Raw genomic sequence first — 12,963 nt, forward strand, 5'->3', positions numbered from 1 at the left:
TCATTCAAAGGTAACCAAGATGGAAACTGCCTAGAATATGATTCTCTGCTTTTCCTTTATAACATTCACAGGAATCATAATGTGGACAGTGCAATACATCTGTTATGTAAATAGAACTAGTATGCATCTACTTATATATGTGGTTTTTATTTCTAGCTAAGTATGGGTGTCACGTCTTCTTTAACATCTAATCAATAAAATGGCTTTTAGGCCACCAGAAAGCAAGAAAATATTCAGATCGCTGAAAAGTTATTTAAAAGGAAATCTGTAGGGAAAAAGTGGCCAATTAGGGTCTTTACCTTAATCAAGGAAAGCCATAAGCTTCCTCTACCCTCCGCTGTGCCTTCCCAGCACTGCTCCCCCCCCCCCATCCCCCTCCACAACACTGTTCATGCATGCGCAGCAGCACAGACCTGCTCGGAGTTCAGCAGAATGAGCTGAGCCGCGTGACTCCGTACTGCGCAGGCCGGTGCGGCGAGCTTCAGTAGGAGACGGCGCTGGATCGGTTAGGCAGAGGGAGACGGGGGGAGCTTCTGGGCGATCTCCAGAGGTAAGTATCTTCTTTCTGAACAACAGATCTTTCTATCAATGATATACACCTGCAGAGCAACAGACATGCGAAGACTCGAGAAGTGCTTTTGTAGTCTATTTATTGCCTTCTTTTTCAAACATGCGCTGCACACGGAGGTAAAAAATATCTCACAATCTCATACAGACTTTGCTTAAAGGGAACCTGAACAGGACAGTAAATGACCAAATAAACTTACCTGGGGATTCCTCCTCTAGCTCCTCGTAGTCTGTGCGCTCCCTCCGCTCTTCCCCCAGGTGCGCATGCACAGTTGCGCACTACTTCACTAACAGTCCTCACTCTATCGGAACCGCCGGGGAAAGGACGAAGGGAGCCTGGAGAACGCCAAGGGAGCTCACAGACGCTCTTTCACTCTGTAGGCGTTTTCGGCGTTTTTTATATATGCGGGCGATTTTTAAAATCGACCACCAACGTTTGTGCAATGAATGTCTATGACAAGGTTGATATTAGCGCGGATCGTGCGCTGTGCGGTCGGCAAAGCGATGCATTGCCCAGTTTGGCCGCCTCAATGGAAAGTATAGGAGAAACCTAAAAGGCTCACAAAATCGCTTTGTTCACTGATTGCGTTCTTAAGAATAAATACATTGTATTTATTGTTTTCCGGGTCAGAGAGTTCACTTCTGTTCCTGACTAATGTCAGGGAGTGAATTACAATACCGCTCGGGGAAAACCGCTTAGAAAACCGCTTAGCACAAAAACGAATCGCCCACCCAAGCGCCAGAAATCGTAAAAAAAAGACGCGTCAAAAATCACCCAGCGCTAACGGCCACGCGAACGGAAAGCAATGTGACCAAGGCCTAAGAGGGGCTGGAGGAAGCCCCAGGTAAGCTCATTTGCCCATTTTACTGTCCTGCTCAGGACATTGACAGACGATCTGCCGGGATGGATTTGAACGTTTGAGACGAATATCTTTCATCGCTATCGTTATAGGCCTATTTTATAATGATTATCCGCAGCTCAGTCACTGATCTCTCATTTCCAAAGGGTTTTATCTCATGTGTTTACGCGGTATTCCAACGACATCTGCAGACTCCGAGGTCTCTATATGTAGCGTTATATCTACAGACAGTTCTATCAATAAGCATGGAAGTATAACTAGAATATTTTGGCAGATTTATAAAATTGTATTTCTTCAATGGCTACGGTAAATGAATTGTACATTCAAATGCTATTTTTTTTGTTTTTAAAGGAAAATTCTTCTGATCCGGCCAAAAACGGTGATGGCGAATGCCGGTAATTACCGTGAGTTGCGTTGGTTCACGCCGTGGACTAAACTGAGGTATGAGGGTATTTTTTGATGACTCCATTTACACTATTTAGAGTACGTGCTGAATTGCACCACAACATTTCAGAAAAGTCGCATTGCAACCCTGTGGTGAAGCATTTAGTACTGAAAAGTGTGCCTCACTGCCAACGTAAGCATGCATATTACCCTGTTAATGCAAGGGGTCTACTGTGTTATCCCGACGGACCCCGATTCACCACGAGGTGCCATGTCGCCCCACCGTTTCTTATCTAAGTAATGCGACTGAACGACAGCATTTGTAAACACGTGTTTGAGTGGGCGGCACCCGGCGCAGTTAAAGGACAACTGAGGCGAGAGGGATATGGAGGCCGCCATATTTATTTCCTTTTTAAAGAAAACCTGTAACTAAAAAAAACCTTCCCTGGGCGGGTACTCACCTCGGGTGCAGGAAGCCTCCGGATCCTATCAAGGCTCCCCCCCCCCCGTCCTCCTGTGTCCCACGCCGGTCTCGCTGTGCCCCTCCGAACAGAGGGATGTAAATATTTACTTTCCCGGCTCCAGCGCAGGCGCAGTATCGGCTCTCCGCTCGGAGATAGGCGGAAATAGCCGATCGCTGTCGGGCCGCTCTACTGCACAGGCACAAGTCTCCTGCAAGTCTCCTTCGCCTGCATAGTAGAGCGGACCCGACAGAGATCGGGTATGTTCACCCATCTCCGTGCGGAGAGCCTCAATAGCGCCCCCGCTGGAGCCAGGAAAGGTAAATAAATCAGCGCTTGCCAGGCTTGTCGAGGGAAGATTCCGGGACACTTCGGGGGAGCCAGCACTGGACTGCCTGCAGCTACAGGGGAGGGGGAAGCCTCATTTGGACCCCTCCCAAGGTGAGTACCCCCCAGGGGAACTTTTTTTGTTACAGAGTCTCTTTAAGCAATACCAGTTGCCTGGCCATCCTGCTGATCCTCTGCCTCTAATACTTTTAGCCACAGCCCCTGAACATGCATGCAGCAGATCAGGTGCTTCTGACATTATTGACAAGATTAGCTGCATGCTTGTTTCAGGTGTGTGATTCAGACACTACTGCAGCCAGAGAGACCAGCAGGGCTGCCAGGCAACTGGTATTGCTTAATAGGAAATAAATATGGCAGCCTCCATATCCCTTTCACTTCAGGTGTCCTTTAAGCCTTCTAGAAACCGCTGCAGACCATGTTTGGTAGGCAGCGGTCACACAGCTAGATGTTCAATCCAGGAGACCACCCACACCAAACGCTTACAGCTGCCTAAGACCGCCCAGAAGGTACAATGCCACAGCTGAGGGTGTGAATCATCCATCTACCCACATGACCGTGACGTAATATGCAGAGTAACGACCCCGCAGTCCACAGTGTGTGCTAGTTTGTTGTTAAAGTGAACCTTCAGACTAAAAAACTACTCGGCAGCACTGGAAAGGCCTGGTGTTTCTTTAACAGTTTACAGCATCAGAACTTTGTTTTTCTCACCCAAGCCTCATTTTTAGCTGCACAGAAGAAAACTGCCTGGGGCATTTTTCCCCTGATGCTGTGCAAAGCATGATGGGATTTCTGATGTTATTGTTCTCATTAACTGGGAGGGGTGGTCAGCACACAGGACAGTTGGAACTGTGTCTCATGCTCCCTGTCACCTCCTTTCAAACAAAAAGATGGCTGCCCCCATGAAATCACAAACATTTGCCTGTTCTTTTAAAACAGGGTGGACAAGAAATTATATTATCTATCTATCTATCTATCTATCTATCTATCTATCTATCTATCTATCTATCTATCTTAATTAACATAACTAATGTAACTTAATGACAGTATGTTTGTTTAGGCTGACGTTCCCCTTTAATGTTCTGCTTACAAATTAAAAACTGTTATAAAGACTAATCTGTGCTGCTCTCCCCACATAGAGAAGTCGAGGAACACTTTCTCCCAAGAACTATTCAGGAAATCACCGGACAGGTGGGAGTGTTTTCTATGTATCTGTTTGTTTTTAGGAATGACGGCTATAGTGGTGCTCAGCGAGTAATTTGGATGCCGTCAAAAGACAGAGCAAAAATTATGATAAAAACTGCATAATTCCACCACCAGCAATCGCTGGAAGCCCAATTACATCTTTCCCCCACTATCCATGGCAGCCTGGAGGGGGAATAGTAAGTAACGCCACCAGGACTTGTGCAGGAGCAGGATAAGCCTTATATCGGCTGTATCCTGCACCCAAGACTCCCGGCGGCTGTCTAATAGGTTTGTGTCCTTCTTCCCTCCCTGCATGTAAGTGATCCATCTCCGCTCCTTATCCCCCCTGCGCGGATACTGTCAGCACTTCAGTATGTGCTGAGTCCTGGCTAGTGATGAGTCATTTAGTAATGTAAACAAGAGGAGTGACAACAGAACTATTATCAGAGCTATAATGCATGATTGATCAGAGACACAGTTTAATGTGGAATGAAATCCAGCATTTCTTCTTTGCTCTAAAAGATTATTTACAGCATAAAACTTACTACCAAAAAAAAAAAATTATCTTTTCTTATCAGCCACAATTAGTACACTTTTGTGGCAGTGCTTCACCTGGCAAGGTTAGCAAAAGGAAAAGAACAGGAGAGAAATCTCACTAGACACATTATAATATATAAATACAGCAGCTATGCAATAAAATGTAATAGTAGCTTTCAGAACAGATAAACTGTATTGTGGGAACTTGTAATTTGTAAGTGGACAATAATATAGATTGGAAAAATTAGAATATCATTCAAAAGTTAATTTATTCTGAACCAGACTGAGAGACCATTTAAAGCAGGGGTCTCAAACTCAATTTACCTGGGGACCGCAGGAGGCAAAGTCAGGATGAGGCTGGGCCGCATAACGGATTTCACAAAAAAAGTCAATCAGCAAAAACTGACTTCAATCGCGGCGCATCACCGCCTCTCCCCGCCCCTCTCTGTGAAGGAAGAATGAGAGGGGCGGGCAGAGCCAGCGATGCGCCGCGATTGACGTTAGGAGGGGCAGAGCTGAAGCTGAAAGCTCTGCCCCTTCCAGGAAATGCCGACGGATTGCCCCCCGGGCGATTTGGGGGCTCTGCAGCCCTCGTTTAGCGGCGGGGATGCGGTGAATTACTTGGGAGCACCGAAGCGAACTATAAGGAAGCTTTTGCCGGCGCGGGCCACAAAATATTGTATCGAGGGCCGCAAATGGCCCGCGGGCCGCGAGTTTGAGACCCCTGATTTAAAGACTCAGGATCCCTTTGTAGGTGTTTGGGATGAATTAGCTGAGTAGAGTCGGACACTTTGAGTCTAGAATATTGAACATTTCACAATATTCTAATGGGCTGAGATTCTGGGGTTCTCATAAGCTGTAACCATAATCATCAAAATTATAACAAGTAAAGGCTTGAAATATCTCGCTTTGCATGTACTGTAATGTGTCTTTCATGTATTAGTTTCACGTTGAATTACTGAAATACATTGACTTTTGCACGATATTCTAATTTTTCGAGTTTCACCTGTGTTTGTGCACAAAAGCAGATATGGTAACTGTATGGGATCTAAAAAGTAGGATAACACATTTTATTGAATATTATGTCAGAGTGTAATACCGCTGTAAGTTATTGTAAGCACTCTCTTCTCAGTGAAATAACATTTTCAGCACATATAGGCTCTCTAGGGCATTGCAGGACATTTCATCCAAATACTCATACGTTTTGGGCATTTTCCTCTGCAGGAAACAGTACCATTTGGCGATGCAGTTCTGGCAACAAGAGACACCTGCCTGGGATCCGAAATCTGTGAAGAGCTGTGGGCACCAAACAGGTAACGGGAAATGTAGTTAAATCTGAACAGTTGCAATTTGAGGAACTTTCTATAAAGCTGGCCACTAACGGTCCAATTTCTAGCAAAAAATCGTTGAAGCGATCAGAAATTCTGATCGGACGAAAAATCGTTCACTACACCATCAACTATCCAATCATTGCTTCCTATGTATCACGACCAACAAGAAAATCCAAATTTTGGTTTGACGAAAATTCAGTCGGACGATTGTTTTTATAATCGTTCATTATCGATTGTGCCCATCAACTGAGATTATTTACAACCAATCCGATCAGAATTTCTGATCGCTCAAACGATTTTTCGCTAGAAATTGGACCGTTAGTGGCCATCTTAAGGTAAATAGGTCTGCCTATAACGAAGGTTCGATTCTCTCTAATTCAGCTTTCCTGTTACTGCCACGCCCCTATTCCACCCTCAGGTTCCTTCACCATCTGCTGCAGCTGCCTGTATTGAGTTCCTAGTCTTTGGTCAGGATTTGGAAAAAAAGCAGCAGATATTTAGTAGCAGATAGTAGTATAGTATGGGGGTTTGGCTACAGCGGGAAGTGGTTTGGCAGTTACAATGGCTAGAATATGGCTGAGTGCCGGGGGGTGGGTTACCTATAACTGGCTACAGTGGGTGGTGGTTTACCAGTGACAATGGGCTCTTGGGGGTGGAGTGGGGGTTACTTACGGTTCAGGGGGTACAGGCACAGCAGGCGGTGGTTTGGCAGTAACAGTGTAGGCGGGGTAGGTGTTGGTTGGGGGGTTGTTAGTGTTAGTCATAGGTAGGGGTAAAGTAAGGGGTTAGTGAAGTTGATAGTAGACTGTCAATAACATACAGTACCTGTTATAGTCTACTATCAGCTTCATCCAGTGCTGAAATTACCAGACGCCCATTTTCCATGTCCGCTTGTGAGGAAGCTACATAATGCTATTCTTTGATCTGTGCATTAACCTCCTTAGTGGTAACCCCGTGCTGGACACTGGGTAAGCCGCCGCGGAGGATTTCTCAGGCTCTGCTGGGCCGATTTGCATAATTTTTTTTTTCACTTTGCTAGCTGCGTGTTTAGTCCAATCGCCACCGATCCGCCACTACCCGCCGCAATACAGGGCCCCCCCCCCGCATACCCCTTGCGCAGCCTGGCCAATCGCCGCCAGGCTACGCTATGGGGTGGATCGGGACTCCCTGTGACATCACGACATCGATGACGTCACTCCGTTCGTCGCCATGGCGACGGGGGGGGAGCCCTCTAAGAAATCCCGTTTAGACTGGGATTTCCTTATGGGCAGCGGCGCCGGCGGCGATCAGATGGTACGGTGGGGACGCCGCAGGGAGGGAGGAAGCATTTAGCTAGCGCTACGCTAGCTACATGCTTAAAACAAAGTTAAAAAAACCTTGCGGCCGCGGGAATCATACCGCCAGGAAGGTTAATAACCCGGCCTGTCTTGCAGCCCCCACATTGACATGGGCCTGGATGGTGTGGAGATCTTCACCAACGCCTCTGGGAGTCATCATGAGCTGAGGAAGGCCTACCTGCGAGTAGATCTGGTCAAATCCACAACTACCAAAGTAAGTTGCAGAAAAAGCCCCGCTGTTTATAAAGAATATATGTTTTGTTTGGTTATGGGTCTGCCGCTAGATCAATCAGAAAGGAGAAAGTATATTCCCTTTAAAAAAGCACCACTGTTATATCATAAATCAATGATTTACAACAATTCAATACAAATGTTTTCAAAATATGCAAAGGTGTATTCATAGCCAGTAGCAACTCTCAACCGTAAAAAACATTAGAAACATTACAAGGACCAGTGGCCCATACCAACCAGAATAAGGGGTAATTACAAAAATAGTAGCAAGGCAACAGCCTCTCCAGCAGGGGCTTAAGTGGATGCGAGATGAACTTTTTAGGTGGCCATACACTGGTCGATTTGCCATCAGATTTCGACCAACAGATAGATCCCTCTCTGATCGAATCTGATCAGAGCGGGATCGTATGGCTGCCTTTACTGCAAACAGATTGTGAACCGATTTCAGCCTGAAACCGTTCACAATCTGTTGTGGTGGTGGTGCTGCCGCCGCTCCCCCCGTCCGCCCGCATACATTACCTGCTCCGCTGGCGTGACTGCCCCCGGTCACCGCTGCTCCGTCTCCGCTCTGGTCTCCGGCCCCGGCATGCTTTACTTCTTCCTGCCCGGCAGGAAGTTTAAACAGTAGAGCGCCCTCTACTGTTTAAACTTCCTGCCGGGCAGGAGGAACTGAAGCATGCCGGAGACCAGCGCGGACACGGAGCAGCGGTGACAGCGGGGGTAGTCGCGCCGGCAGAGCAGGTAATGTATTGCCTCTCTATTGCGTCGGTCGTCGGGCACTTGAACGCCGCTAGCGACGCGCTCCCTACCCGCGGGCGATCGACGGTAATTTTCTGCACGGAGCGATCGACAAGATCGGACGAAATGGATCGAAATTCGGCGTGTAGCACGATCGATTGGCAGCAGATTCGATCCCAGTGATCGAATCTGCTGTCGAAACGGCGGCAAATCGGGCCAGTGTAAGGCCAGCTTTACTCATTGCATAATTGTGTTCCTTTCCTATTATTTATAGGGCATTCCTCAAACCAAATACTTTTTTGTTTTTGTTTTAATACTCTAATTCCCTATAAACTAAATAAACCACTCCCACATGTTTTCAGAGAGCCAAGGCACTTTCAGACAGTAGCAAGGGCTTATGGGAGCTCAGTCTGGGCAGGAGGAGGTATTACTAGCCAGAGATTTCAGAGGCAGAGGGGAGGAGTGAGGAGGGTTAGTTTTCTTTGCTCAAGATACAGATAAGCCTGCCTGTGTGTAATGTTTACAAACAACATGGCTGCTGTCATTGTATCACAGGAACTTATTCTATTAAAGCTGTTTGCAGCTAGATTTGCTGTGTAAACTATCTAAACTTTAAGATATATAGACAAGATACTTGTTATAGTTAGTTTTCCATCTCGGATCCGCTTTAAAGCCCATACAGGAGTATGACCCGGGTCATACTGTGTACATGCAGGGTAAATATATATATATTGCTGTGATCTAAAAAAATTACATTAAGTATCAAGGTAATAAAGTGCAATTATAAACAGTGTTACCAATATGTGTAAGTGAATAAGCCCCGATGCAATGGCAGTGGAACCCAAAGAGGAGTGATATCACCTGCTATGGCACCTTATATTATAAACCCAGGGGAATAAGGAGCTGGAGTGGGAGTCCAGGCAATATTGTCACCCTTAGGCTGGAGGTCATCAAAGATCAATAATTCCTGCAGAACGGCTGTAGATTTACTCAAACTCATCTGCTGTTATCTTCCAGTAGAGGGAGACCGCTGGATAATCCAGATGTTTCTCCCATCCCCCTCCATCTTGCTGTTCCAGCGCTGGGAACCCTCCATAGCTCCTCAGTAAGGGTTTGCTGTTAGAATAGCTCATGCCTGCCCAGTACGGAGATGAGACTCAGCTTCTTCCCCTGAGGCTGAGAAGCTCCATGGTGTTGCGCAGGCGTGAGCCGTCCGGCACCAGATTATACACGCGAGGATAGTTGTTTTCAGATGATGATTCCTCCACCTGGTTGTACTATTGTTTTGTTGTGTTATTATCATGTTTTACAGAACGGTGGGATCTATCTGCTCTCCAACCTCCGAGGCTGTGACAGCGACCGGTTGTACTTTGACGGCTGTGCCATGATATCCATCAACGGAGAAATTGTGGCACAAGGCGCCCAGTTCTCTCTGGAGAGTGTGGTAAGGCCACTTTAACCAACATTAATAATGTGCTTCCTCTGAGAAGGCTACATGATGCCGGTATGTCGGCACATTGGTGGGTAGAGCAGGACTCACCAGGTAAAGGATCACCAGTTCTCTCTGCAGAGTGTGGTAAGGCCACTTTTACTAATGAGCTCCCTCTGATCATGCTCCATTACACTGATATGTCGGCACATTGCCAGGCGGAGAAGGACTCACCAGGTAAAGGTTGACCATGTTGACCTTTGATGAGCTTATGTAGTCACTGCAGTAAATGTATCTAAATAAGAATCTCTGTTTTTGAACAGATGTCTTCAGGCAGTTCCTATTTTTATGCAGAGCCATTTCTGTAGCAAAAGCCAACAGTCCCTATTTTTGTGCTGGATTAGTCTCTATTTCTATGCAGAGACAGCTGTCATCTATAACATGTCTATAATCTGACATGAGGATTAATTTACTTGAAGGCCCCAATGGTATTCCTCTATGTGGCTATCAGGGCCGTGTTCACCTCGGCATTGGGGGTTGGTGCAGGTGCTCCCAAGGCATGGAGTCTTAAGTGATCACAGGTCTTCACAAGAGCAGCCCACAAGGCATAATAGGGTCTCACCTCCTAGTCACGGGCTACTTTACTGCTTAGTGACCACCAGGTTACGACCTCACAGGACCGCCCCATCATGTCGGGAAGAACGGGAGGGCAAACCCTGCATTGAGGGAAGAAGAGACAGGAAGAGGAAATGAGAGGGCGGACTGGAGAGAATGACTATAGACTGGATGGACTGGTTGAACGAGATATATGGGACAGGACTGGCTGGACAGGACAGAAGTAGATGGTCACAAGACTGACTGGACAGGAAGGACTATGCTGGACAGGATGGACTGTGCTCTACAGGATGGACTATACTGGACAGGATGGACTGACTGCTTGGATAGGACGGACTGGAACAGGACAGACTAGACTGACAGGACTGCGCTGGACTGAGACTGACAGGACTGGGCTGGCTGGACAATACTGATTGAGGCTAACAGGACTGACTGAAACTTTGATTGAAGTAATAGAGAACAGTGTGGTAGCACCCCATGGCTGCATCACGATGAAGCAGCACTGGGCGCTGTTTGGCCTTAGGGCCAGTGTTGAAGTTCTGCACAAGTAATATTGTCTGTTTACAAATTACAAGGTTCCAAAGTGTAGTTTATCGTACCCTGAAAGCTGCCATTGCATTTTATTCAAACTGCTTTTTATTATATATTAACATCTTCTAATGAGCTTTTCTGAACTGTGTGTGTGTCTGGAGCACAGAGAGCTCCTTCACTTGTTAGACTGTGTGTACACACATTGTAACAACATTGGAATGTAAACAAAGATACTGTTATCTACAGTTTGGATGTGGATTGAAGCTGAATAGCAGGACAAAGTGCTTTCGTTTAACCATTTCAGTGATGTTCTGCTAAAAAAAAGAATTCTGTGATAGTAGCTTTCAAGCTGTGAGGAATTTTTTGGAGCAAAGTAGAAATGCTGGCTTTCAGAGCACTTTAAGGTAAAATGTAGATAAGTATGTTTGCTTCCCCAAGTAACATTTCTAATCTGTTTTATGTTTTCACAGGAAGTCCTCACGGCCACGTTAGACCTGGAAGATGTCCGTAGTTACAGAGCCCACATATCCTCACGGTGTATATCGGTAAGGAATCGGTGACATTCACTGCTTTTTGTCTTAGCTGGTTTGACATTCCTGACCTAAGACACTGTAAGGTGTTTTTTACACTGAAAATTATGATTGCAATCGCAAAGTGATGCATTTGTGTTTTTCTATTTTATGCCACATGCATTTTGCCACAATTTTCATTTAGTCAATGATTTGCCAATCATAATTGAAAGTGTGTATCAGGCTGAATTCTCGTTTGCATGCAAACTTGTTACAAAGTATAGGCAAATCTACAGAAAGTGCATTTGTTTCATTCACACCCAATTAAGTGCACTTACTATCAGTTTTGATTGACCCAATTCCGAACTGCATACAAATTGCATTCCGCTGACGTGTTTTGCAGGCCAGCCGAGTGACGCCCTATCACAGAGTTCGGGTGGATTTCTCCCTCTCCTCCTTTGATGACGTGTACACGCCCACCTCTGAGCCAATCCTGTGGAGTTACCACACCCCCGAGGAGGAGATCAGGTACAGCCTATTCTAGCCGGCAGAACAGAGCTGTAGAGAGGACTTGTCAAGGTTGGGATACATTGGAGAGAAGAGGAGGTCCAACAAAACAAAGCTGATATTTGGCGGGAAAAGTCAGTGACTCTCTCCTGAAACCGAATGCCGGCGCGTCCAGCTGCTACTAAACTTCCTGGCGGTGTTAAATATTATTCCCCCTCCGAGTGTGTAATTTGGGGTCTGGCAATCGCTGATCCCCACATTTTTCCTGTGCGGGGATGGAAGCATAGCACTAGTGCCCAGCTTCGGCGCTGCGCGTCGGGTGCCGAAATAACCTGCTTCGCTTAACCCAACCCACACACTCTTCCTGATGCCTAGCCTTTAACTGTTTCCTTCCCCAGCAAAAAAATAAAAATAAAGCACCAAAAATAATGTTAAGGCTACGTACAGTAGTGTGACATTTTCGTGTCCATAAAATCGTAAAACATTTTTTTTGATTGGTGAAAATTCGCATGTAAATTTGTACGCATTTTCACATGAAAATTTGCATCCGTTAAATTTAACATAATCTGCCTAGTAACAGCTTAGCATCAAAAAGAAAAAAAGACTGTTGAACCAGGCACTGCAGTTAATTCTGTTTCAATGAAATCACCAATTCTGTTTAATGAAATCACCATCTTGCATTCAAAGAGGTAGGTACAAAAAATCATGTGCAAACATCTTGTGCATTCCAAAAACTGCATAAGGGGGATGTCCTACCATATCAGAGGGTGGCGGTGGTGGGTGCAGGGCAAAAACGATAGCCTAACCGCCGTTTCGCGCGGCGGTGCATCTTCTGAGGCTGATCCACGCCATTACACAAGAAAACACCGGTTTTTATTTCCTGTGTCATCTATTGGTGGCGGGTACGCAATGACGTACGCATTTCCGGCCGCATGCGTAAAGACGTACGCGTCAACCAGACGTTCACGTGTCCAAAAAGGAGTCGTGTTTCCGTATGCGTAATAAGTGATGCGTCAGCGTAGACCATGTGTACCGGTATGGGGCGCACGCGGACGCGTAACTATATACGCATGCAATCTAAAAGGAGGCGTATTCACCTTCTTAAAGGAGTATATAACTCCTAATTGCAAAAAAGTCGCATAGAAGGCCGTTTGAATTGGCCCTGAAATACAGTGACTCAAACGTGCATGTGGACATAAAGATCGCATAAAAACGATAAAAAAGCGAAAGGGGCTGAAGGTCCTGGAGGCAGATATTGTAGGAATCCTCAATTATCATAACATATTTGTTTCCATACATTTGCAATACATTGTCACTAATATATTTTATCAAAAAATTTTTTTTTTACATATTCAGACCTGAAAAAATCTCAAATGCAATAATGGCTACAGTTATG

At 45.9% G+C, this 12,963-nt stretch overlaps 1 protein-coding gene across 1 annotated transcript in view; it reads left to right on the plus strand.

Annotated features, from left to right (window-relative positions):
* The window catches only part of NADSYN1 (NAD synthetase 1), a 67,449-nt gene that overhangs the window by 14,102 nt on the left and 40,384 nt on the right, over positions 1 to 12,963 (plus strand). Inside the window, exons 5-11 of the mRNA XM_068261249.1 lie at positions 1,779 to 1,868; positions 3,757 to 3,808; positions 5,564 to 5,652; positions 7,104 to 7,221; positions 9,289 to 9,420; positions 11,022 to 11,096; positions 11,464 to 11,588. Coding sequence (XP_068117350.1) covers positions 1,779 to 1,868; positions 3,757 to 3,808; positions 5,564 to 5,652; positions 7,104 to 7,221; positions 9,289 to 9,420; positions 11,022 to 11,096; positions 11,464 to 11,588 — 681 coding nt within the window. The remainder of the gene's footprint in view (positions 1 to 1,778; positions 1,869 to 3,756; positions 3,809 to 5,563; positions 5,653 to 7,103; positions 7,222 to 9,288; positions 9,421 to 11,021; positions 11,097 to 11,463; positions 11,589 to 12,963) is intronic.

This window comes from Hyperolius riggenbachi, chromosome 11, assembly GCF_040937935.1.
Source record: "Hyperolius riggenbachi isolate aHypRig1 chromosome 11, aHypRig1.pri, whole genome shotgun sequence".
Lineage (NCBI taxonomy): Eukaryota > Metazoa > Chordata > Amphibia > Anura > Hyperoliidae > Hyperolius > Hyperolius riggenbachi.